Source organism: Dermacentor variabilis, chromosome 4, assembly GCF_050947875.1.
Source record: "Dermacentor variabilis isolate Ectoservices chromosome 4, ASM5094787v1, whole genome shotgun sequence".
Classification (NCBI taxonomy): domain Eukaryota; kingdom Metazoa; phylum Arthropoda; class Arachnida; order Ixodida; family Ixodidae; genus Dermacentor; species Dermacentor variabilis.
The window spans coordinates 186979914-187007795 of record NC_134571.1 but is presented as its reverse complement, the minus strand read 5'-3'; the positions used below and the strand labels follow the sequence as shown (position 1 = coordinate 187007795).

At 47.1% G+C, this 27882-nt stretch overlaps 1 protein-coding gene and 1 pseudogene across 3 annotated transcripts in view; both read left to right on the top strand.

The window, feature by feature from the left end:
• The window catches only part of LOC142580010 (lysozyme C-1-like), a 137937-nt gene extending 136200 nt beyond the window's left edge, over positions 1-1737 (top strand). For all 3 annotated transcript variants that reach the window (XM_075690731.1, XM_075690729.1, XM_075690730.1), the window contains one exon: positions 156-1737. In XM_075690731.1, coding sequence (XP_075546846.1) covers positions 156-228 — 73 coding nt within the window. In that variant the 3' untranslated portion in view covers positions 229-1737. The remainder of the gene's footprint in view (positions 1-155) is intronic.
• Positions 1738-25459: 23722 nt separating this feature from the next.
• Positions 25460-27449, top strand: LOC142578467 (uncharacterized; annotated as a pseudogene).
• Positions 27450-27882: the final 433 nt, after the last annotated feature.

Below are 27882 nucleotides of genomic sequence, written 5' to 3'. Positions count from 1 at the left end.
AAATTCCCGGCATTTTCACGTTTCAGCTTCAAGGTTGCGAATTTTCAATTGGGCCGAAATGCGATATCACCAGCACCCGCGTAGATGTGTTACACTGTGCTCTTGTCAAAAGCTTTAAAGGAGTCACACTTCATTGATTTTCCCTTTTCACGCAGGACCGGCTGGGAGCAGAAATGCCTGTACGGCAAGGTGTCCCCATTCCTGGAAGGATGCGACTACGAGAACTAAAAATCAACCTAGTTCTTTTTACTGGGATTGCTACAACACTTTTCTTTTCAAACAAAAACTGTTACTCTGTCAAAAAAAGAACACTTGTGCAGGCACCACGACCTTATCGACCCATTCCAACTCATCCCTAGTTTTGTCTGCACAGTTCATTTATGCACAATACAATGTATATTCCTCGGAATATTTGCCAACGCAGAGAGTCAGACATCAGAGACTCGATCTAGAGTTATGATATATTGGGCGAATGGTGCGTATACTATACGGCCTTTGATATATTCAGAAACATATTTTGCAGGGAACCCGGCAGACTTAGTCTTGGACGCCTTAACACAAGGCCTGATAGTAATGATGCTGGAGAGTCCGCTAGACTAGCGGCTTGTATATGTGTCCAGTTTCTTTAGTCATTCTAGCACACGCTAAACCTATATCGCAAACAATAAAGCATCCACGTGAGGCACCGGGGTAATATAGATTTGAAGCAGCATTTTGCTTTTCGAGTATGGCACCACAGTCTTCAGGCAACATTCATGCTAGACTGTCTAAAAGGAGAAAGAGGAAGAGGATGCAGTGGATGCAGCTTTGCAAGAATAGTCGGCAATTGCTCCGTCCTTGTTTCGACTTTCGGTACAGCTTTAAGAGACATAAATCTATGCGCAAGTCCTTCAGTGAGTTCCCCTTCAATGTGCATTGCCTTGTTGCCTTGTTCGTCCAACTATCAATGGACTGCGGATAAATATGCCAGGTTTACACAGCTTATTTGCAATGCGCTGGATATTCCATTGAAAGAAAGACACGGGGGTAGAATGTTACTTGTGCACTTGCTAGTGAACCATTCTGACTGCCTATATATTTATTGGAGAGTCATATTTCTTCATAGAAAAAAAAACTGAATCACGGGCATGAAGTTCATGCACAAGTTAATTATTGGCCGCAGCAAGTACAAAGAAGAAGAAGCTTTCTTTTATCACTGTTACCGGAATTCCGTGCGTTTAGCGTTTGGCTAATCGTAATGATGATTGTAGCAAAGTGATCACCAATACCAATAGGAAATACAATGTAGTGAAATGAAGACACGCTCAGTGTGCAGGGGTACTATTGAATTGAAGGTCTGTGCTTGTTACTTTTTTTTGCCATGAGTGGATATAGCTGAAAAAAAAATTGCGTTCACAAATGCATACATCGCGCCTGAAGGGGCTGTGTTTTTGCATAAGAATGATACGAAACTTTACATCTAAAATGCATGTTCGTTGGCGTCTTGGTAGAAGCGAGGTTATTTGGTTGGCGCTGAATAGGTCTGCTGGCGTGCCTTTTTGCTTATTATTACACTGAAACACAAATGCAATTTTACCCCTGGTGTACTTTGTTGCTTGTATTTAAATAGATACGTTCGTGTCTTGATATATCAAGCACTTTTTTGATATTAAACCCCTTATTATTGCATTGTGCTGCCTTGTCATGTATATGTTACTCGCTTTTAGAATTAAATTTTTCTTAGTGATGAACTTTCTATGACGTCAGCTGTTTGGTCGACAAAGGCACATGCTCATGATCACAGAGTCAGTGAATACGCTAAGCAGCTCCACTGCAATTTATTCCCTTCAGTTGTGTAGTAACCGAAGTCATACAAGCGAACAAATGTTTACATAAGCAAGGAAGTTTGATGTTGAAATGCAGTGTTGTTGGCCCGTATGTTTTTCGCGCATTCGCAGACTGACTCTTGCCCGTATCGGCCACGAGTCAGGTGGTTAAGGAAAAGAGACAAGGAAAGGGTATCGACAATTTTAAAATTGCCACTCACAGACAAAAGTTCTAATGTGCAGGGAGAACAAATGCCAACGTGAGATCTCGAAATAAGAGCAGCAAATTATATAGTTCGTGAAGTCTGGTAATCGAGACGATTCAGTAAGATAATTGACTGTCAAGCAGAAATTTCTGTTACTGAATTTAAAAAAAGCAGAGGTTTTATTAAAAGAAATTTAATGGCACAGAAAATCTAGACTGAGACTACGAAGTAGAAGATGTAAGAACATCTGAGTTTAAAAGAAAGGCGTCTACAGTGCAAAAAGTAAATAAATATTGTCCCTGCTCAGCCAGCGAATGGACATAGCGGTGAGAAAGCCAGTCCTGGCATGTACTAATAGAAACTCGGCGTCGGCTTTCATATGGGCACTTTAAGTTAAAGAGTTTAGAAAAAGCGCTTAGCCTCATAACGCTTGAATGATGACACTTGCTTGAAACATAGCCGCACGGACGTATGCGGACAAATGGCAATATAGAAAAAGTGTGCCGCTTTTAGCTTGGTTAAAAATTAGCTAAAGAATCTGCAATTTCATTGAGAAATAGTTCTTTGTGTAAAGCTACCGAAACAGCCGTTTCTGAAGTATCTGCTTACCATGGAACAAAATGTCCCCATAGCATGAGTCACCAAAAACAGTGAGTGATGAACGAGAATATTCAGTCAGTTATTGTCACTGCGTATGTAACTGGTGGATATAATTTTCATAGAGCCAATGCTCCTGCCATGAATTCAGCCAAAAAGAAACAGGAGTATAAAATTTACACGGCGAGCAGCTAAAGTCCAGTCAGAGGTCGGGCAAAATATACCAACAGCTGACCTTTCTTTATGCTGTAAAGCCTGTTTCGTCGCGATTATCCTTCTGAAATGACTCAACAAACCAGCGTGTGATAAAGAAAAAAAGTTCGGTAGAACCGATCTGGTGATCGGTTCTACCGCGATGCTATTGCGATTAGTAAAAAGAAACAAAACAACCGTTTTCCTTCTACAGTGGCTATATACTCACGTGAAAATATGTATTTTAGATAACTGCGCGATTCTACCAATTTCATATATCCGTGATATCCACCGGACATATTATGAAGAAATAACGTAGTCTGGTAGGGCCCTCTTTAATCGTGTTTGCATCATCGATCGTAACAAAGGCGCGGTTGAGTCTCTAAAAACCGAAATCTATTGACTACCTTTTTCAAGAAGAAGCAGGCCCAGCCATCGCAACCACCTAGCCAACGCCGAAAAAGGATAGGCCGGCTAGTCCTCTACCGCAAACACGCTTCAGATTTTTAATTAAAGCCTGCTGCTTTACGTGTCAAAACACAATCAGATTATGGTGCACGCAGTAAAGGGGGACTTCGGAATAATTTCAACCATATGGGGTTCTTCAACATGTACCCAATGCATGGTGCAGGGGCGTTTTTGCATCTATCCCCCATCGAAATGAGGGCACCGCGTTCAGTATAGCCTGCGAATGTCAGCTATTGAACAATGCAGCACTTGTAGCATAATAGAATGGACAACTGGGCTAGCTGGTTTACTTGCATATTGAAATTGTAAACGCGCACAAAAACGGGAATGAATAACAGCCTGTCTTCTCTCTTACTTCCCGTCTTTGTGCGCTTTTACAGTTACAAGACGCACTTTTAGCACATACTGACATTTACTGATACACATTTTACTGATAAAAATCTACGAATTGTAACACAAGAAAAATATAACTACTTCACGCTCGCACTTTATTTGCACTAACATGCAATTCATAAGCCTGCGTATGCCAGCTCAACTCACTCTGGCGATAGAAATGTAGTGGCGTGTCCATGTGCTTCACGGGTGTGGTCACCCACGGCACCCCGGCAAATATCCTTGGGGTTGTTGAACCGTGGCCATGCCAAAAACTCAGGTACTTTGACCTTTTCACTCTGCTTCCACTACCTTCATAGGACCGCTGGGCCAAATTCAGAACTTCCAGTTCAATATTTTGTCTTCGCACAAAACAGCCACTTGGTCTGCAGAAGCTAGTAGGAGTACTTTATTGTGGAAAAATATTGGACCATTATTTACAGCATTGTGCAATGCGGGTCACTTTTGTTTGAGTAAGGTGAATAAAAATAATTGGGCTGCAAGAGGTAAGCCCCTGCGTACTGAGCTTTGAACCTCAATGCGTCCTTCAATTGTCTCATTCACAGTTAGTTGCGCTAAACCGCCCTGGCTACTTTTTAACACACAATCAACGTTCACATAATGTAAAATGCACGGTAAAGTTTCTTTGGACACTAAATCAAACGCTTTTTCAAGGTTCAATTGAACCATCGCGATGACAGAATACATGGAATAACTGCACTCTAATATAGCTCCGGCTTCATGAATACTTGTAGCGCTAGTGCGACTTCTTATTCGACATATCTGTTAAAACCCTATTAATGCATTTATTACACCCTACAGACGGTACATCAAAACTCTTTATATAAAGACTTAATAATCAGTGTGTGTTAAGCTGATTGGACTATATAATTTTACAGATCTAAGCAATACTCGGTCATCTACGCTGGGAAGAAAATTTGTGTGGGCTGTCATGAAGATTGCAGACAGAAAATGGAACTCGTGCAGGTGCGAATCCGGGTTATCTTCAAAACGGGAGAGAAGGACTGGTCTGAATTTGAGATGGTGATTGAAATGGTGTTTTTTCCATGCTGGGAGCTCCTCTTCATTAATCATAACACCTTCCTTGCGTCTCCAGAGCAAAAGAACCGTAACAACTCGGGAAAATGACTTCATGAATTTGTCACGTGTCGTACGCTGGTGCTGCTTACACGAACTTTATGGGATGCAAGGGTCAGGACATCCGGACATGCTCCCTGAATCAACGCATGGTCGTATTGACAGGTCACTACAGCGTGACAATATGTTCCGTTGAGCAGCTGCTTTAGAATTGGTTCTAATTTGGCTTGAATGATTTATAAGCAGCAGCAGCAGTAAAGCAGCATTTGGTCCATGGCGCTTGACACTTGGTTAACAACCACAACTCCAATCCCATCCCAGTAACGTTAGGTTTCTCGCAAGGGTCTGTCCTCTGTCCGCTTCTGTTTCTAATTTATATTAACGATTTTCCAACGCATGTGTCGAGTAATATTCGCATGTTCGCCGATGATTGTGTAATTTATCGCAAGGTTAATAACGCTTCTGACCAAACATCTCTTCAAGACGACGTTAACCGCATTCAGGAATGGTGTGCCAATTGGTTAATGGAACTTAACCCTCAAAAATGTAAAATCTTGTCCTTCACGCGTCGCCGAAACCCACTTCATTTCACATACGTCATAGCTAACGTCCCTGTACAACCTCTTCTATCATACAAGTACTTAGGCATTACCTTATCTGGCGACTTGTCCTGGAGCACACGCGTTACGAACATCATTTCATCCGCCAATAAAACACTTGGGTTTTTAAGACGTCATCTCTGCCAAGCCCCTAAACATGCGAAGTTATTAGCGTACAAATCCCTCGTCAGACCAAATTTAGAATATGCCTCACTCATTTGGAACCCGCACCGAGCTTACCTTATAAATGCACTCGAATGAGACCAAAACAGAACAGCCAGATTCAGCCATTCTCCATATTCTTACATCAGTGTGTCAGCTTTGAAAGCTGAATCCGACTTATTACCCTTGTCACTTCGTCGCCGCATCGCCAGCCTTTGCTTGTTTCATAAATTTTTCCATAGTTCACTAGGCCGCGCACCCTACATCGTCCCTCCAGCCCGCATATCTCATCGCACTCGTCATCCGCTTCAAGTTTCCCGACCTCGTGCCCGAACTACCACCTTTGCCGCATCATTTTTTCCCGTACTGCAGCAAACTGGAACGACCTACCCAACGACATCGCAGCCATCACGTGCTCATCCAACTTTGCCAATAATGTTACCAGCCATGTTTTGTTGTGTTAACACTTGCTTACCAAAATATATGTACCCACCCCTTACGTAATACTCCTCGTGGGTATTTAAGGTAATACAAAAATGAAATGAACATCAGGACGGGGTCATTTTTCTGCAGGTTTACCTGATCAATGGCATCCGGCACTTCACGCACTGAAAACAGCATTTCATATCTCTCTTTTACACTGTGTTCCAGTATAGGCAGTAGCAACAACAATTATTTATCGAACAGTTCAATAATTACACATGCGCCTTAGAACAGCACTTTATATTTCACAAAAGCGGATTCTATTATTTTTTATCCTGACTAATAAAACCGTTACACTCTATTTCAGAAATATGATTACTGCACGCGTGTTTTATTCTCCAGCTAGTTGGTTAGTAGCTAGTGTTCTCCAGCGTTGGTATCGAACCGGCTGTCGGCTTCTCCGCCTTTTTTCGGATGATCGCTACGTGATAGCGCTCGTCGTCGCACTTTTGCAACTTGTGCTTTGTGAAAAAAAGAGGTCATGTTTCATCTACCTAGTGCTTTCGCTTCCTCGGCTATCGGGATTGCTAAAATTTCCTAGAAATTTATAGCTTCCTTTTGTTCTGCGCTTTTTGTTATGCTGGCTCTTTCTAGCGTTTTGATTTTTATGGATGGATGAGTGAACTTCATTGTGGTTATTTAGGGCGCGTGAGCGCGCAGTGGGCCGCTTCCACGTAGGGGCAGCGAGGCCGAGCCTCTCTGTGATCTATGTTCGCCAAGTAAGCTAAGTAAGATCTAAGTAAGCCTCTCTGTGATCTAAGTTCGCCGCTTATTGTGCATAGTGCACATGCATTTGTTGTCTGAATTTCGGGGAAAACGCTGTGAAGAAGTAGGGGGTTTGGGTATGCCCCCGTCTGTAGAAGCATTAGTGTTAAAGCCTGAGGTGTATTGAGTTTACAGTGTTGGAAGGGCTAAATCGTCTGAGCCAAGTAAAAGTGCTTAGTAAGTTCATTGTACTAGGAAGGAAAGTCCCGATTGTCTGTACCCCAACATCACGCTGCTCGGTGGCTACGCGGTCGATGATCCCTCACGAAGCATTGTGTGCCGACTCATTGAGGTTGGGTGGGGCACCCTCAATCTGTCCCGTGTGGGCTGGAAACCAGATGAGTGTGTGGCGTGATCTCCTTCCTTCCTAGTATCCCTAGGGCTAAGTCGGATGGAATGGAACGGAAAACTTTATTGCTCTATATCTCCGGGAGATTGGCGGTGGGCCGGTGTCTTCTTGTCTTGAGTCCTGGCCGCTTCACAAGGTCGGCGCCCCTTTTCCAGGGCACAGCTGAGTATTGCTGCCTCGCAGGCGTGCGACACAATTGCCCGTTGGGCTGCGAGCTCGCTGCTGGTGAGCAGACCCTCCCATTGTTCCGCACTTGGGCTATTTACTTTATGGAATGCGAAATTACGTTTGCATTCCCACGTGATGTGGTATAACGAGGGGGTTGCCCCGCAACACGAACATGTATCCCTGTACTGGGTAGGGAACATATGGTTCCTTTACCAAATGCCCGAACGGCTGATTTCGAGTCTCTGCAGATTGTTGTCCTCTTGTGGTCCAATAAGGCCATCGCTATTGCAGCCTGTTATGCGATCTCAGAGGACGTCGTCCGAATCGAGACTCAGTCCGTGACTTAACTTTCATGGTCTACGATAACCGCAGCGAAGGCCCGTGTGTCAGAGTAATGCGTTGCGTTTACGAAACTGTTCTCCGAAGCCCATTGACGAAGCTTATTCAGAGAGACCCTCGCGCGCGCGCCCGACGTGTTCCCACGTTGTGTTACGGATGGACGTTTCTTGGGATCTGGCCGACAGTGATGCGGTCCCGGTCCTCTAGAGGGCTGCTGCACAAATTTGTCTTGACTATTGTGGGGGAACGTCCTGCCCCTGTAGGATGTGCCTTCCAACTTTTGTGGTAGATAGCCTGGCGAACTGGGCCCTCTCCTGTGCTTGAGCAATTTCTTCTAGCGTATTACGCATGTCGAGTTGAAGTAAGCGTCCCGTGTATGGCACCTTTATTATTTTCTCCTCCGTACAAAAGCTTCTTCGAATGGCGTTAATATTTCGCAAATCATTCAATTGTGCTAGCACTTCTTGTCAAAACACATGACTTTCGAGTAATACCGCATTCAGTGTCCACAGGTCCCAAGTGAACTTTATGGCCTTGAAGAGCTTAAAACGCACGCTGAATATAATCAAGCAGTGGTCACTGATATTCATAATGTAGACATCATTGAAGCATAATTGCGAGAGATCCGCCCACACGTCAGCTCTGTTAAGGCGGGCATGAATGGATGCCTGAAATTAAAAGGTCGCAATAGCCCGCATATTTTACTCGTACAAACGCCAACTACTTTTCGAGATGATGGCCGCAGGTTGATAATGATTAGGATTTCTATACAATGACACCTACCTGCAACGTTGGATCGGCTATGAAGCGGCCGGTCAAATTAAAATAAATACGAGGAAATTAAAAATACAAATCAACATACGAGTTGTCATATTGCGTAGCATTGGTGCGCGAGACGATATGGACACTTTTGTTTACACTAAAGACGGATAGTGAAATGGCAACATTTATAGCAGTTCATTAATCACTTCCGTAAAGCTTCGCTTCACGTATATTCCAAGATGTGCGTGGGAACTACATACGTCTTTAATGTGATTAGCATTCTTCGCCTACGATCTATCTATCTATCTATCTATCTATCTATCTATCTATCTATCTATCTATCTATCTATCTATCTATCTATCTATCTATCTATCTATCTATCTATCTATCTATCTATCTATCTATCTATCTATCTATCTATCTATCTATCTATCTATCTATCTATCTATCTATCTATCTATCTATCTATCTATCTATCTATCTATCTATCTATCTATCTATCTATCTATCTATCTATCTACGTCCATCCTGTTATGACTACACAGTGCCACAACTTGTCTGCCAGCTTGGGACACTAGATATGTGCTCGTGGTCATGATGCCGTCATGGTCCTTCCATCTTCGTCATTCTAGCTTCGTGATTTGACTCTTGTAATGCTGTCATTGTCACGACTCTTACACTCACTCACAGGCAAAGTTGTCTGACAGCTTGTGCCACTATGTACGTGCCTCGTGGTCGTGATGCCGTCGTGATTGTTGCATTGTCATCATTCAAACTTTGTCATGGGACTCTCGTTATGCTGTTGTCGTCACGCCATCGTCGTCATACCGTTGTCACGCATTCATTGCCATACCGTCGTCGTGATACCGTCGTGGTCGTTCCATTGTCGTCATGGCAGCTCAGTCACCCGACTCTCGTCATGCGGTCGTCGTCACACCTCTTACGCCGATCGAGTAACGCAAATTGTCTACTACCATGAGCCACTCAGTACGGACTCGTAGTCATTATGCCGTCGTGGTCGCTGCATCATCATCATTCCAGCTTTGTCATTCAAATTTTCTCATGCAGTGGTCTACACAGTGTCTTCGTCATACAGTCTTTGTGAGGCAGTCGTATTCACGTCATGTTTATCATCTCATTGTGGTCATACCATTGTCATGCCGTCGACACGATTGCATCGTCGTCATACAGTCATCGTCATGGATTCGTTGTCATAGAGTCGTCGTGATGCTTTCGTGGTCCTTGAATCTGTCCTTCAATTTTCATTTTAACTTTGTCATCCCACTCTTATCATGCCGTCGTCGTCGGGGCATCGTCGTCACACCCTCGCAGTCCTACCATCGTCCTCATGCCGTCACCTTCACACTGTTCTCTTACCATCGTCATTACTTCAGAAACCTTATTCCATGATTGCTAACTGTTGGTCTTCGTTCTATCAACGCCCTTTCTCTTCGTTGTTATCTGTCACCATCTAAGGCTTATTATGCCGCCAGTGTCGTGCCAAAACCTTCATTGCGTCGTCGTCAGACAGTCGGTGTCAAGCATGTGCTGTCATACCGCTGTCGTCACGCCATTGTTTTCATACACTAGTCGTCATACCATTTTCTTCACGCTGTCATCGTTACGCTGTTTTTCTGTTACCATCGTCACTATTTCAGAATCGGCCTCTCATTGTCGCCATGCGTCGTCGTCATACCGCCTCTCTCGTTCCATTGACGCCTTCGCCATTCCATTGTCGTCGCTGCATTGTCGTCACGCAATCATGAACATTCCGCCGTGCTCTTGGGTGATCTTGGCAAGGGAGTGCCATGGCAAAAAGGGTTGATACCGCAGGCAGTGTGTATGTCTTTGCAGTCGAAGCAACGAAACCTCAAGATGACCTTTGCAAACTTTAAATAAACGTGACTGCATTAACGCGGTGAGTCCCTACATTGCTTTAATGATAATCGCCTTACCACAGAAGCGGAATGCTGGTGAAGGATAGACATCGGCAGAATTTCTGAAAATAACGCGCTGCGCGGAATCTAAGCCAATTGGGGCATCTCAGAAAACGCGGCGACCATAGTTATCAGTTCCATGGCATGGGCAGTGTTTATTGCATAGAACACGAAGGCGAGCGTCGGTGACATTCAATCATATGCGAGTTGGTCGTTTAGGCTAATCGGACAGCACACTGACGCCAACCACTATCACGGGAGTCAACTCTCCCCACACGAAGGAAGGGAAACAGGAAGCAGTACACATGAGACAGTTAGGTTTCAATTAACATAATTACGATGACAAAGACCAAGAACAGACTGTCATCTGGTTGGCTTGGCTCTTGCAGGAACACAAAAATATTACGATAATGGTGGTAAGAGTAGTTAGCTATTAAGACGAGTGGAACACAGAATCAAGTTGTGGAACTCATGAATTCAAATACAAAGACCTTTCTTCCAATATATGAAATTAGATTGCACAATAGTAGTATGTTGTACATCGCACTGTGTACAAACTATGTGTGCTGATGAGAGCCGAGGCCCTTGACTGAAGGTCTCCGCCATCCGCCATCCGTACCAATATTCGATAAAAAACTTTAGTACAGCGAATCTTGACGCAGTAGTTCTGCGGAATCCCGCAAGGTGGAGAGAATAATATAATAAAGGGGAAATCAGACATCCGCCCGTTCGCAGCAATTGCTACAAAGGAAACCCATACGGGTTCTTCGAAAGAAAAGCCTCAGAGTTGAAGAAAAATTCGTCTTCGTCCAGGACTCGAACCCGGGACCACCGCCTTTCCGGGCCAGCCGCTCTACCATCTGAGCTAAGCAGGCGGCTAGCAGATGACAGGGCGAAGTCGAATTTGTCCACAACACGAAGTAAAGGCAAGAGTTTGACGTAGTAGTTCTGCGGAAACCCGCAAGGTGGACAGAAGTAATTAATGAAGGGAGTATCAGACATCCACCCGTTCGTAGCAATTGCTACAAGGGAAACCCATACGAGTTCCTCGAATCAGATGGTAGAGTGGCTGCCCGGAAAGGCGGTGGTGCCGGGTTCGAGTCCCGGACCAAGACGAATTTTTCTTCAACTCTGAGCCTTTTCTTTCGAGGAACCCGTATGGGTTTCCTTTGTAGCAATTGCTATGAACGGGTGGATGTCTGATTTTCCCTTTATTAACAGTGGATCTTGTATGCGGTGAAAATGCAGAAAAAAAATTTACTACTCTGTACCTGTGGCCCGCAAGAAAGTGAAAACGCTGCCTGTGCTTCCAGGTAATCTGCGAATACGATAGTGGATACACGTTACAAAATATGAGCGGAGGCGAAAAATCACATTAAATAAGGCATCCATTCCCTTCAGTTCGTTTATTTTGCCAAATGATCTACCACGAATGAACATATTGTAACGACGTGGGATCGACGAGTATGCGTAGCAGCAGCGCCAAGAAACGCACTTTATCAGTCGTCCAAGGGAAAAACAACAACGTCTTCTTCGTTTTCCCGCTTCACCTAAAAACCCGCGCTACTTCAGCGTCGTCCCCACTGGCGCATACCCGCTGCATTATGGTTGTGCCAAATATAGTTGTTTCATTTGCTCCCCCTTTAGAAAAGATCATCGTCCCGATGATGCAGGCTTGGAAAGCAGCGGTAAAGAACTGCGCAGTCTTGTCAGTCCTCATAGTACGGCTTCATACGAAGCACGTGAACGACCTCGGGTAAATGCCGCCGGCGCGTTGAACAGTGCGAGCTGTCTGGAACGACTTCGTAGTTGACGTCACTGATGCGTCGGAGAAATATGTAGGGCCCGAAGTATTTGCGTAGGAGCTTTTCTGAGAGCCCACGCTATCGAATAGGTGTCCAGACCCACACTTTGTCGCCGATGTTGTATGTGACGGTTCCGTGCCGAAGATTGTAGCGTCTGGCGTCACAGTCCTGTTCGCGGATTCGCAGAAGCGCAAACTGCCTAGCTGCCTCTGCTCGGTGTGTTATCTCTTCAGCACCCGTCTCGTTGTCGTCAAATTCGTGAGGAAGCATTGCGTCTAATGTTGTTGTAACTTCACGGCCGTATACGAGACTGAAGGGCGTCTTGCGAGTGGTCTCTTGACGAGCCGTATTGTACGCGAAGGTGACATAAGGTAACCTCGTCCCAGTTCCTATGCTCTACATCTACGTACATGCTTATCATATCAGCCAATGTCCTATTGAGTCGTTCTGTCAGTCCGTTTGTTTGAGGGTGATACGCTGTTGTCTTCCGGTGGGCGGTACCACTTAGACGTAGAACTATATCTAAAAACTGGGCCATGAACGCAGTACCTCTGTCCGTGACGACTACTGCGGGAGCGCCATGCCTTAAAACGATGGATTCCAGAAAAAAATCGTGCCGCTTCATCTGCTGTTGCCCGTTGCAGAGCACTTGTCTCGGCTTATCTAGTGAGATAATCCGTCGCGACGATTATCCACCTATTACCAGTAGTAGACGTTGGGAAGGGGCCCAGAAAGTGCATGCCTACTTGTGCAAATGGTGTGGCCGGTACGTCAACAGGGTGCAGTAAGCCGGCTGGTTTGACGGATGGCGGTTTATGACGTTGGCAATCCAGACATGTCTGTACGTAATGTTTAACGACCGCAGTAAGTCTCGGCCAGTAGTTTTTCTGCCCAATCCGTGCCAATGTGCGAGTGTAGCCCAAGTGCCCAGCAGTCAGCTCGTTGTGGCAGGCGTGTAAGATTTCACGTCGAAGCGGTGATGGAACAACAAGTAAGTAGTTGCTGCCGCTAGGCAAGAAGTTCTTCTTGTAGAGGACGTTGCGACGCAAGCAGTATAATGCCACCCCTCTTGCAAAGAGCCTCGGCACGCTGTTGGTTCGTCCTTCGAGGTAATCAATAAGCGGCAGGAATTCAATGTCATCCCGTTGCTGGCGTGAAAGATCGGCAATATCCACGAGTCCCACAAAAACCGTGTCGTCATCGTCTTGTGCTGCTGGTTCAACAGGAGACCGAGAAAGGCAGTCGGCGTCTGCGTGCCGTTTCCCCGACTTGTATTTAACAACAAAGTCGAACTCTTAGAGTCGAAGACTCCAGCGTGCGAGCCGGCCGGAAGAATCGTTCAAATTAACGAGCCAGCAGAGGGAATGGTGATCACTAACGACGGTGAAAGACCGACCATACAAATACGGACGAAATTTCAGAACTGCCCATACCATTGCAAGGCATTCTTTTTCAGTGGTGGAGTAGTTAGCTTCGGCTTGGGATAGTGTCCTACTGGCGTAAGCAATCACTTTTTCGCTGTTGCCCTGCCATTGTACTAGCACCGCCCCTAGACCGACATTACTAGCGTCTGTATGCAATATCGTCGGGGCTTCCTCATCGAAGTGTGCTAATACGGGAGGCGATTGCATGCGTTGCCGGAGCTAGTGGAATGCCCGCTGCTGGTCTTCGCCCCAAGTAAAAGGCATATCTTCTCGGGTGAGCTGTGTTAACGGCCATGCGATACGCGAGAAATTCGCAATAAATCGCCGGTAATATACACAGAGTCCCAGAAAACGTCGCACGGCTTTTTTGTCTGATGGAATAGGAAAATTAACGACGGCGGCAATTTTATCCGGATCAGGTCGGACTCCTTGGCTACTGACGACGTGACCGAGGAACTGGAACTCATGAAAACCAAAATGGCACTTCTCAGGCTTCAAAGTGAGACCGGCAGAGCGTATCGCTTCAAAAACAGTTTTCAGTCTTCGTAAGTGTTTGTCGAACGTTGCGGAAAAGACAATCACGTCATCCAAGTACACCAGGCATGTTTGCCATTTGAATCCGGAGAGCACAGTGTCCATTAGACGCTGAAATGTTGCTGGTGCCGAACACAAACCGAAAGGAAGTACCTGAAATTCATAAAGTCCGTCAGACGTCACAAAGGCTGTTTTCTCACGGTCTCTCTCATCCACTTCGATCTGGCAATAACCGCTTTTCAAGTCCATTGAGGAAAAGTAGCACGCGTTTCGCAACCTATACAAGGAATCATCAATACGTGGCAGTGGATAAACGTCCTTCTTTGTGACCTGATTGAGCTTCCGATAGTCGACGCAGAAGCGCAGGCTACCGTCCTTCTTCTTCACTAAAACTACAGGTGATGCCCAAGGACTATTAGATGGTCGAATAACGCCATCTTCCAGCATCGTCTTCACTTGTTCTTGTACTGCTTCGCGTTCCTTTGGGGCCACACGATAAGGGTTTTGTCGGATGGGTCTGGCGTCGACATCAGTAATGATCCGGTGTTTGGTAAGTGGCGTTTGACCAACTCTTGACGCAGAGGAGAAACAGGCCTGGTACTGATTGATGAGCCCAAGAAGACGGTTCCGCTCAACGGCCGTTAACGCCGGAATAACGTCGACAATAGGCGCAGCTGTGTGGATTGTAGAGGCCGACTCCTGCGCTAAGTGGCAGTACCTCTAACCTCTAACGATGTGTCGGCGCTCCTTTCTAAAATTCGTCAGCAAGAGTTCAGCGCTTCCGTCGATTACCCTGATAAGTGCGCTGGCAGTGGAGACACCGCAATTCAGTGCTAGCGCACTGATGTGTTCAGCTACTCCAGTCCCATTTTGCGGGCTGTCACAGCGCACCTGTATGAGAGAGCAACTCCGCAGCAAAAGTATGACGTCGTCCGCGGCAATACGTAAGCGAGGTTGTTGTGGCTTCTCATGGGTGACATTATCCGAACTCGTGGCAAATGTGCCGCTTCTGTCGCGGATGTTAATCACGGCGCCGTACTCCCGTAGGAAATCCATGCCCAATATAAGTTCTTTACAACACTCAGTAAGGATGACGAGGGTGACGACGAAGGTTGAACCGGCGATTAAGAGTCGGGCCGTGCATTTCCCGACAGGTGTCATCAACTGACCTGCGGCGCTTCTTATGTTGTGCCCGTGCCATGGTGTCTTCACCTTCCTTAGTTTGTCAGCGACCTGTAAGCTTAGCATTGAAAAATGGGAGCCAGTGTCAACCATAGCGGCTATTTCGTGGCCGTCAATGCATACGATGAGCTCGGCGCTGACGATGTCAGTTACGTCTTTCGTACTTCTATCAATCGTATTCGTCGTTGTGCTGGGCGTCTTTTTCGTCAATGTAGTCTTCACGTCGTTGTTCGTCGATAACGGGGGATGTGGAGCAGTTCGTGTATTGGCAACCTCACCCCGGAGGTCGCTGCGGCTAGTTTCCCCGTCGAGGGCTAGGCGATCTGCCCCTAGTGACGTCGGCAAAGCTGCGACGAGTCGGCGAATTGTAGCGTGCCGGTGATGGAGAAGGAGAACGTGGTCGGGGCATCGTCGTATTTTGTGGCTGACTGTTCACAAGAGCGTCGTTGTAAGTGCGTCGACCGTCGTACGGAGAATAAGCATAGTTGGCAGGAAAGCTTGATTGTTGAGCGGCGCGATACTTGTTCCACTTGTGGCAAACTCTACAGACGTGTCCAGCTTCACCACAATGGTAGCACACTGGTCGACGGTCGACGGTGCGCCACAAATCGGTTTTCCGACGCTGCTAGTTCGGCGGTAACTCTCCATGGAGCCAAGGAGTGGCGTGCGCATGTCGAAAATACGGCGTTGCTTGTGCTGGCATGATCGGCGGGGTCGGTAGGGTCGACGAGGGTGACGATGTCGGCTCTGTTTGTGGCGTAGGTGGTGTTGTAGTTATGGTTGTCAGCGGCGTTCAAGTTGCGTTGAGTGGACGGCGAACAGCCACCGCATAAGTGAGGCGCCGCGGAACGTTCCCACAGTCTGGCGCTGAAAAAGCTTGCCGGACTTCCTCCCGCACTACATCAGCAACAAAAGATAACGCTGGCGTCGGTTCCGTAGGCGCAACCACAAAGCCGAGCTGCCGAAGCTCTCCTCGCACCACCTCTCGGACAACTTCACGCAGAGACATGTCGTTACTCGCAGCCAGTACAGAAGTGTTCTCCGCCGAGTTGCTCATGTCATGCTGGCGGTATCGTTGCTGCAGGGCCCGTTCAATGGCTGTAGCCTCTTTTGTGAACTGGGCCACTGTTGTCGGTGGATTTCTCACAAGGCCGGCAAACAGTTGCTCCTTCACTCCTCGCAAGAGATATCGCAGCTTTTTTTCCTCTGGCATGTCTGGGTCTGCCCTACGGAAAAGACGGGCCATTTCTTCCGAGAACATAGTAACACTCTCACTGGGTTTTTGAATGCGGATTTCAAGGAGACGCTGCGCGTTCTCCCTCCTGTCGATGCTTGAAAAGGTATCCAGCAGGTGTGCGCGGAAGTCGCCCCACGTGGCAAAGCTCCTCTCCCGGTTTACGTACCACGTACGATCATTGTCCTTCAAATAGAAATAGACACTCGAGACTTTGTCCGCCGAGCTGGTCTTATGGTTATACTGGGCGACGCGCTCGAACTGGTCTAGCCAATCTTGGACGTCTTCAAAGGCATCACCATGAAAGCTCTCCGGGACCATAGGATTCTGTAGTGTTACTTGCGATGGAGCTGCGGTGGCCATGTTATTTGTAGGAGGCAAACGATTTCTCGAAGTTTCTTGCAGGGGACTGGACTCGGGCGCTAAGCCTAGCAGGCGACGACTGAAGCGGCGGACCGGTGTTTCGATGCGCGATGGTGATTCAGGGCTCGATCGTCGGCTCCGCGAAGGGGTGCCAAGCATGAAGAATACCCAGCACCTCCACCAGTGTAACGACGTGGGATCGACGAGTATACGTAGCAGCACCGCCAAGAAACGCACTTTATCAGTCGTCCAAGGGAAAAACAACAACGTCTTCTTCGTTTTCCCCGCTTCACCTAAAAACCCGCGCTACTTCAGCGTCGTCCCCACTGGCGCATACCCGCTGCATTATGGTTCTGCCAAATATAGTTGTGTCAATATATTGTTGCATGCCACGCGGCAGGAATTATAGAGAATTGTAAGAAAAGTTCGTAGCATGTGTTGCCACACGTCAAATGAATCAGTGTGGTAACGCGAGATGTGGCCTCCGAGATCGCGCGTTCGCTCAGGGAGGTTTAAATATGCTCACACATCATTTTTTATTTTTTATTTACAAGTACTGCTGCCTCGGGGGAGACATAGCAGGAGTGGGTACATACAGTAGTAAAAACAAACATGGGCAGCATAGAAATAGATAACACAGAAGTATCAAAAACAGATCAACAGGACAAATTGTTAGGCAACTGAACAACGAACTCTTCAATTGGCAATTCGTGAAGTGAGCTGTCCAATCGATTCTAAATTTCAAGTTAGCGCGAAAAAAGAAAATTTAAAGCAGTCTGTATGTGGTTTGAAAGGAACAATGTTTAATGGGTGGTGCCGTCGGTTTGCACGTGCGCTTGATGGCACGAGATGGGTGCCTGAATGCCAGATGACGTGTGAGCGATCTTGTGCAGCATGATGATACGTTCACGTGTACGCCTATGTTCTAACGTTTGCAAAGATAAAGTGTGTATATGTGAAGAAGGTGAAAAGTTACGATCGTATCGGCCGAAGATGAATCGTATTGCTTTTCTTTAAGTGATTCTAAACGGTCAATGTTACGCGCGTAATGAGGGGACCAAACAGTTGAGGCGTACCCCAGGATCGGTCGAACTAATGATTTGTAAGCAATTAATTTACATTCCTTCGTGGCATTTTTTAAGGTTCGTTTGAGATAGCCAAGTTTGCGAAGTGCTTTCCCAGAAGTGTTATGAATATGAGCATTCCGTTTTAAGTTATATGAAAAAATAACACCCAGGTATCTGAACTCGCTGACATGAGTCAAGTAGCTGCCGTTATTACTGTAAGAGAAATGCAGCGGATTCTTTTTGTAACTGAAAAGGCCATTGCAACTGTTTTAGTGAAATTAATTTTCATTTGCTATACGTTACTCCATTCACAGAACAGTGAAAATTGTTTAGTTCCTGTTGATCATAGGCGTTAGCAACGTTACGATAAAGCACGCAGTCGTCGGCATATAGGCGTAACTTCACTGCGGTGTCATTAATAACATTTGCTACATCATTAATAAAAATTATAAATAATAGAGGCCTAAGCACCGATCCTTGGGGCACACCTGAAGTTACAGTGGCTTACGATGACTGTGCATGGTTAAAAGTGACGAACTGGGATCTTAAGTATAAGTAGTCGGTTATTGAGTCGAGTAACTTATTGCCGTTAAGTATGCTACGTAGTTTACGAAGAAGCTTATTATGGCAGATTATGTCCAATGCTTTGGAATAATCTATAAATATTGCATCGATTTGATTGCGGTTATTTATAGCGGAAGCTATGTCGTGAGTAAATTCAATGAACTGAGTGACAGTGGAAAAACCAGATCGAAAAGCGTGCTGACAGTGTGACAGTAGATTATGGCAAGTTAAATACTGAACAATATGCTTGTGAATAATGTGCTCAAGAAGCTTGCAGCAAGTGGAAATCAGGGAGATCGGTCGGTAATTACTAATTTGTTGTTTATCGCCAGATTTAAACACAGGGATCACATTGGCAATTTTCTAAACCTGGGGAACGGAGGATGTGTCCAGTGATTTATTGAAAATGACTAAGATAACAGGCACTCCATTCCGAGTACCTCTTTGAGAACATGTTAGGTATGGCGTCTGGTCCCGCACTTTTAGTTGTGTCAATTTTTAATAACAGATTGTGAACCCCAGCGTAACTTACTTCAAGGTTGGGTAACTGGTTTTCCGAGCTATGAGTGAAAGGAGGATTAGTACCACCATCAAGATGATAGACAGAGTGAATGTAGCTATTAAAGGCTTCAGAAATGGTTACAGGGTCAGAGCAAGGCTGATTGTTGATAATGAAGGATACAGAGTCATGGGAAGAGGGTAGTATTGTTTTCCAATATTTCGATGGATTTTCTTTCATGAAGGTTGACAGTATTGTGTTGAAGTGTTTAGCTTCTGTCATTATTGTTTTCAGCTCAGACTTGAGTGAAAGAAGTAGTGAGTCGCGGTTTTCGTTTTGTGACCGGCTGGGTTTGCGCATACGCTTGATACGTCTTATGAGATGAATTATGTCTCTTGTGTACCATGGGAATGCTTCGAGTTATGTTTCACACATTTTGTGGGGACGAACTGAAGCACACAGCTTTCTACTAAACTGTGAAACTGCTCTAACAAAGCATCAACACTGCACGTTTCGCTGCCAGACACGAAATCTCTGAAAGGCAACTCTAGCAGTTCAACAATAGCATGGTCGTTAGCACGGGTAAAACCTGTAACCATATTGAATGTCGGCTTGTGGGTCTCACAAACCACATTAAATTTCCCGAAAACACCCTTCTGATCTGACAGTCCGTCGACTACGTCACAATGAAAACCGTGCTGTAACAACTGTTCATTAAGAAAAACAAGGTCAAGAACAGAGTTGACTCGAGTTGGACATTCAACTACTTGTGTTAAATCAAATGATATAGCCATATTAATTAGGGATTCACAAACAGCCTTGTCACGACCTGTTGAAATTAACAACTTCCAATCGATACAAGGAGTATTAAAATCACCTGTAATGATCATACTATAATTGTGGAGCCTGTGTTCCGCTATGTATCCTGTAATGTGCGAGAAAATGTTTTCAAAAACGGGCGGGCGGTATACAGCACACACAACTGCCACGAAAACCGAGAAACAGACTCAGTATTCGGAAGTTCTGGCAATACAAAAATTTCAATGCCTTTTCTAATAAACAGAGCTACACCCCCTCCTTTAGCAAACTGCTGGTCGTTTCTGATAACCGAGTAATCTGGAGGCAAAAATTCTACATCTGATACAGAGTTGTCGAACCTTCTTTCTGTTACGCAAATAATTGACGGACTGTAGCACTCTACAAGCCAATTGAAATCTTCAAGCTTATTAAGCAAGCTTCGAGCATTTATGTTCAAACAAGTTACTTTCTGGTCATTATACGAGTCACTCTGTGTTCGTAGGCACTGCAGCACGTGGAGCCTTAACAAGCCTTTTGCAAACATCATCCCAAGTGTAACAAAAAGTGTCGACGATCAATCTATACTTATCTGCTTCTTTGCGGATATCAACCGAATTGTCCCAGAGAGCCTTTCTAATTCGCCGTACACGCGCAGAAAATTCTTCACTAATGTACGTATCAGATCCTTTCAGTTTTCTGGCTTTTTTAAGGATGAAAAGCTTGGTTCTAAAGTCTAGCAGTTTAAAAATTACAGGTCTCGTCTTTTCATTTCTTTGCGTGCCAAGCCTGTGACAGCTTTCAATACCTTCACATCGGATTCCAAGTTTGGAAGACAGCAACTCCGATACAGAAGCTAATAGTTCCTCAGAAGTTTCTGTTGAGGGCTCTTTCAAGCCGTAAATGATTAAATTATTCCTACGGGATCGGTATTCCAAGTCATCGTTTTTGCGGTCAAGTTTGGTGAAATCTTTAAGGTTATCAACAGTTTTCTCAAGATCATGAACGCGCTCAAGGGCGTCGTTTGCAGTTGAAGCCAACCCCTCTATGTGCGTAACACACTGTTCAAAAGAAGCCATTCTAGAGTGGAGCGCGGTAATCTCTGCGCTGATTCGTGCTTGTCCGGCTAATAGTTCCGTTAGCATTTCCTCTGACTTTGGGCCTTGATTAGTCTCGACATCGCCAGACAGTTGCAACAAAATGCTAAAGGAATACACACAGACACACAAAGTGCTGAGGGTCTGGCAGTAGCAATAAGAAACGATTATTGTTCCTATAACATTTGAAAGCGTAATTTTGGCCGACCTGCAAAATGAAGCACACATGTTTCCAAGAACCGTTTGCCATGCCGCTGCGAGACCCACTGAAAAGGATTGGCCGGTGCGTCGCTTTTATGTCCTGTGGGGTCCGTGTCGATGACGTTCCAGTGTTGTGCCATGAGCGGTTGAGACAGGTGAGATCGGCGGGAGATAGGGCTGTGGATGCATTGCCATCTATCGGTTGACAGCAAGAACTGAATGGAGGGCCAGTGAGGGTGCAGTTTCCGCGAAGGAAGCTTGAAGAGGAAATGTTGCTCAGGAAGTATGAGCCAGCGATGCTTGCGGCTATCGGCAAAATGAAGCACAGATGTTTCCAAGAACCGTTTGCCATGCCGCTGCCAGACCCACAAGGTACCAGTAACTGTGGTTCTAGTGTAGAAGGTGCGGTCGTGCGTCTCCGGTGTGCTGGCAGCGCATACAACGAAGGAAGAATTGGCAGGCGTAGCAGTCGACAGATATTTTTGCGGCTCTCGAAGGTGGAGTTGAAAAATTAAGTATCTTGTAGCGGCGGTACAGTCCACCCGTTATGTACTGTGTCGAGGCGACATTTGACCCTTTTCTTGCCAGCGAAATTGCCACTTTGTGTGGCTGCTCATGTATGATAAGGTTCCGTGATTCACCAGTAGCATAGGAACATGGCATGGGGATACAGTATTACACTGAATTGAATTCATTCTGCAACAATGTTGCGAAAGTGACTAGGCAAAAATGCTGCAGCTCGAGGGGAGCCTGGCCAACTCATACACTGGACACCTTCGTAGCGGTTGATAGAAAGTACGTGTGTTAAACGCGGTAAAAAAAGAAAAATCATAGAAAAAGACACAAAAGTGACGTAGAGATGACATAAACAAATGGTGATGGAAAGATACTATACAGCTTTTTGAAACAGCTATGATAGAGACGAAACAAAAGTGAAGATGAGCTTATCACGGCAACACAGCCTCTCATACAAATATTTTGTGTAGTTTCTTTTAAATCAGAACTGATCAATCAAGACATTTCTCTCTTTGCGTTTGGTTCAACAATGCCGATAAACAAAAACTAATCATTTGGTGGCCGTAGCGGCAGGTTCATCACAATAATCATTACAACATAAAATATATTGCGTCTACTGGGACTCCCGTCGAAAATAACGGAACAGTATAGATGTTTGCATTTTATATTAGGCTGGTCGATAATTGATTGCCATCTTGCGCCATGTGGCATAGAAGCTAAGCAACATTCGCATAAAAATTTTCGCTGTTTGCAGTGGTACCTTGTAAATACAACGTCTAGTATGAATGTTAGTGCCGTATTCCTACGTTAACCGTGACTCACTGAAGTAGCAAATTCACTGTGCTCCAATTCGTGGAGCTGACTGGCAAAAGTTAAGAGCAGTCAGGGTTGCTGAGCCGGGGCCGTGTGGTCCTCTTTGGATGGGCCCGGCCGTTCGCACGAGGATGAACGCCGCTCCACATGCAATGAGACCAGCTGCGCTCCTGAGAAAGGCATGCTGGCGCAGGCTTCAATGGCTCGGTCCCTGACGCACGACCTAAGCATACCGCCGTCATGCTTGCCATCTTCGTTCAGCAGCGCTGCAGACTCCCCCATAGTAGTGCGCTCGCTGCTCGGCGAAAGCGGCCCCAGTGATTCGAGCACCGAGAAGGACGTCGACGGCTCTGGCTGCTCATGAAGACGAGGCCATGCATTATATGAAGACAGTACTTCGACGCTGAAGCAGTCTCGTCGACTGCGTGCTCCGACTGTCTCCTTTGCGTGCCCGACATTCTTGAACGTCGAAACCGGCTGCCAACTTTTTGCCTTTGCGCGGATTGACGAAGAAAGGGTTTCACTCGACACCGAGTGGCGTCCCAAGTAAGGAAGTTGTACAGCCTTTACTTTTGGTGTAAGATCGGTGTAAGACGTAAGATCAGATGAAGGACACACGTCGTTGTTCGTCGCGCAGGCGTCTGGTAGGCGGCAGATGGCGGAGGAAAGAAGTGAATCGCGGCTCGACGAGCTACCTGCTATGGTAGATACCACAAACGCCGTGCTAGTAGACGTGGCCACCGGCGCAAACGTGATGGTCGGTTGCGGATCAGAAGGTGGACGTTGTGCATCTTGAAGTACATCGTTGGAGGGCTCCAAGGTGATGTAAATTTCGCTGGCGAAGCCCCATTTCGTATGCTCGTTACTACGCGACCTCAACGAAAACGGTTTTGTAGGTGTTGCTTCCGTTGAGGCAGACGCTTTTATATTGCCAGAACACTCTAGAAGCAGATGTCGAGTAGAAAACACCTCGAACCCTGTTCGCGGGACATGTAGGGTAGTCTGCGACGCGTCCTCGCGTTCTACGCTGCTTGAACAGCGGTCACCCTCGTGGACTGCCTTGGGACCGAGGACACTCATGAGCGTTCGTGGTAGAGGCGATGGCGCTACTTTCAGGTCGCCAGGCGGGTCCAACTGCAGGTGCTGCAAGCACTCAGCCTGTCCTTGGCTACCGTCCAGAGCTGACCACTGAGGTTCGGCAGCGTAACACGCCTCTCTTGAGCCCCCTGTTCCCATCGCGCTCAAAGACGCATGACGAAGACTCGCATAGTTCGGTGATGCCTTCACTAAAGGATTAAGGCCAACGTATTCAAGCTGCAGAGAGTGGCCCGCGTCTTCGCATACTGAAACAACGAGCGCAGGCGAGGACCACGAAAGCCGGGTTTCGCCCGAGCAAGCGTCTTCTACCTCCATCGGAATCGTTGAATCAGAAACCGGTGAGAAGCTTCCACCGGTACTTTTCTCAGCATTCAAATATCGTACAATGGCCAATCGCTGATTCGGTAGCGGTTCTGAAAACTGCCGCCTAGCGGCAGAGCCTAGGCGCGTTCTAGTTGGCTTGAATCTGACGCCGAGCTGTGCTCTGTCGTGCGTTTTTTGGCTAATAGATGAGGACTCGCTGGTGTCAGCAGCATTAATCTTACTGCCGCTAGCACCACGGGGCCACTCTGATGGCTCAGGGAATTCTGAAGGCGCTTCTTGAAGCAGCATATTGGCAGAATCCTCAAGCCTAATGTCAACCGCATCTTCAGGCTCAGAAGTCACAATACGCTTTCTTTCAAAAACCACTTCAGACTCCATGAGCTTTGTAATGACGGTCGCCGCTTCGCTCAACAATGGCGTGTGAGAAAACAAAAATAGCGTCTCTTCTTGACTATCACATTGGCTCACCGCCTGCAGCTGGCTGGATTCCGTTCTGCGAAACCTCACAGACCGCTTCATTGGCGTAGGCCGAGCAGAGGTCTGTGAAGTAAGGGTGCCGGCTCGCGATGATGGCTGAAGTTTATCCACCGAATACCATGTCGGCATGCATGCAGGATCCGGTTGTTCAGTGAACGAGGCCGACTGCATCGTAGGCTCAGCGAAGTCCGCGGCCACTTGTACGTCACTTCCTTCCGTGAAGGGTACCTGGGAACATACATGTTCACCATGAGGTCTTTCGGAGTGCACAGTACGACAGCTATCGTTAACACAAAACTAAAGAAAAGACGAATACCGACAACCAAGTAACTTTGATTCAACTCCAAAGGCCAATTTTAAGGAAATTATAACGTCTAGTTGCGAAAATGCACTAATAATAAACTGTAGCGATTCAGGGTGAAGGACAGGCCAAGAGAAGACCCTCAGACAAAAGCAAAACGCTGAGGAACAGCAATAGTTGCTGCGCGGAGGCGTCCACAACCGGAAGCCAGCGCAAGACCAACAACGGCGCGGCTCGTGTGGCCCTCCGCGAAGGTATCAGCGCTCAGGATCTTGCCGAACAGGCCGCTGAAATGTTTTTCCTGCACACGTCTCGCCCCACAGACACCACATACCAGAAGGACGCACATTCTGAAGATAGTGAACCACTTAACAGCCCCTTCACCATGATCGAGCTGGAGCACGCCTTGAAGCGTGCCAACGTACGTAGTGCTCCAGGGGTCGATGAGGTGCGCGTGGCTCATCTATGCAATCTGCCCCTTGAGTACAAGCACGCTCTTCTCGAAGAATTTAATCGAGTCTGGGATACCGGGATACTGCCCTCCACTTGGAAGTTTTCGGTGGTCAAGCCCATTCCGAAGCCTGGTAAACCACCACATACCTTATCCAACCTCCGTCCGATCTCTTTGACATCGTGTGTCTGTAAAGTAATGCAGAGCATGGTCAACACATGCTTGATGTGGTACCTTGAAGATCGCGACCTTTTGGCTCCTACACTGTATGAATTTCACCGTGGGCTATCAACACAGGATGTGCTAGTCCCCCTCCAACAGGACGTCCTCGACTCTAATTCGGTTCACCCAAGAGCCGTTGTCGCAGTGGATATACGCAAGGCATTTGATGCCGTCCCACATAACACCATCATGATCAAAGCACGTGCCCTTGGCATTAGAGGGAAGATGTACAACTTCATGGCGGATTTTCTTGAAGAGCGAAGCTACCAAGTCGAAGTTGGTCACGACGCCACTGCCATACGAACCAACCACGTAGGCGTCCCCCAGGGCTCGGTTATTTCACCGACCCTGTTTAATATAGCTATGCACCAGCTACCAAAGCGCCTTGCCGACGTACCGGGCCTGAAACACGTGGTGTACGCCGATGACGTCACCGTGTGGACGCATCAAGGGTGCATCGGGGAGCAGGAGGACGTCTTACAAAGAGCTCTCGACATTATTCGCGCCTATGCCACGGAAACGGGTTTACACACTGCCCCAGACAAAACAGAGTTTGTCGTCATTCATGGTGACAGGCCTACCTTTGGAAAAGAGGAAGAAAGCAGTTTTTTTTAACTGTACATCGGTGACCAACCCATCTCACGGAAATCTACTATCCCAATACTCGGTATGCACCTAAACGAGAACTGCACAGCGAACACTTTGTTTCAACGCGTTACGAAGACCAGCAAACAAATCCTGCACGCTTTACGCAGAATCTCTACCCGCACCCGTGGAGTAAACGAACGTGAAATGCGGCAATTCGCTCAAGCTTTTCTTGTCTCCTGTATCATGTACGGGCGGCCATATCATCCAGTCAACGGCACACAGATACACGCGCTCGACCGGTTACTTAACGAAGCCAAACGCATTGTAACTGGACTCCCAAGGTACACAAGCCTCGAAGCGCTTAAAAGTTGTAGCAAACTCAACAACCTGTCCGAGCTCGCAGACATGCACATCTATACACAAGAGACGAGACTTCGCGCCACAAATGCCGGGCGACACACACTCATGCTCCTCCTCCACACAATGCCCATTTTGCCCAACAACACGCCACCGTAGGAAATCACGGCTCTCACCGATGGCAGGCCACTTCCTCTCAATATGGACCCTACTCAGCGAATGCGGCGCCTTGCATATGCCAAGAGGCATGCTAAAGCTACGAGTTCACTCCCCTTGACTGAACGCATCGTATACATGGACGCTGCACTGCCTGCAGACGACGATAGTAACACCTGCTATGCCACTGCGTGGTACGACCAGACAAATGAAAATCAGAACCCCCGCCATCATATATCAGCAGAAGCCAGGTCCAGCATCCGCGCTGAGCTAATGGCCATCGTAGATTATTTGGAGCCCGCCCTCGCAACTTCGTCTCAAACTGACCCTGTTCACCATCATGTGTACTCAAACCACCAGGCTGCCCATCGGGCATGTGCTAATGTTATATACGCAGATCCCGTACTGCAGAAGATCCGGCACCAGGCACGCCTGCTCCGCGAATGCGGTCACGATGTTGCCATCCACTGGGTCCCTGCGCACTGCGGTATCCCCGGAAATGAGAAGGCTCATAGACTGGCGCGCGCTCATCTCTCTACCGCGCTACCCAGAGCCTCCGATAATCCTTATCTTCTCCTAGCTAGCACACCTGAGGTAGCAGACCCAATGGCACACAAGCATGCGACCAAACAACGACGTGCCGCCTACCTCGCAGCAGTGCGCAATCCACTCTCTATACCGTCGTTTCCACCGAAGGCATTCACACGGCGAGAGTTAGTCTCGCTTCGGAGAATTCAGACAGGCACCCTCCTTACTCCTCACTTGCTGAACCGTTTCCACAGGGGTGGCACACTACCACCCGTAAGTGGGTGGTTCTATGTGCACGTGTCGTGCTGATCTCAACCACCTTTGTTGGGAGTGCGCCCTCTACATCCCACCAAGGCTTCGTGCCCTGGCCACCATACAGCGGGGACCATCGCCTTCTTCTCTCCGGGCTTGGGCTTGCCCGGATACCAAGTCTCCGGACCATGCCATCGAGCCCTGGCGAGCCCTGCTGTTGTTCCTCCAGTGCCCAGCGGCACCACCAGTCGGCGATCGGCTCCGCGACAGCCACAAGCGTCATGCGTCCCCTGCTTAGCTGCCTCCAGGACATTCGTTAATAAAACGGAGGGGCAGCCTTACCCTTCCCCTTTTGCAATAATACCCCTCCCCTTTCCCCCGTAGTGTCTTCGGCGCATTTTAATGTGGAATAAACGTGGTTTCATTCATTCATTCCAAAAAAATATCTGCAACAGGAAGCAGGAAGTGCACAGAATTCGTGGACTTTCACATTTCGCTCACTCGACAATGGAGAAGAAAGTGTGAGCGTTCTTGTGCTATCCACAGTACGGTAAATCGGTACCCACTTCCCCAGACATCCAGAAAAGGGAAGCCTCGCGTTTCCTAGAACACCTATCGGTGCAAGAATAAGAGAAACTTGAGCAAGCGGCCTCGTTAAGTAATGCAAAAGCTCTATCCGGCTCATGTTCCTTATTCTAAAATGCATGAAATAAATGACTCCGACTTTCCGA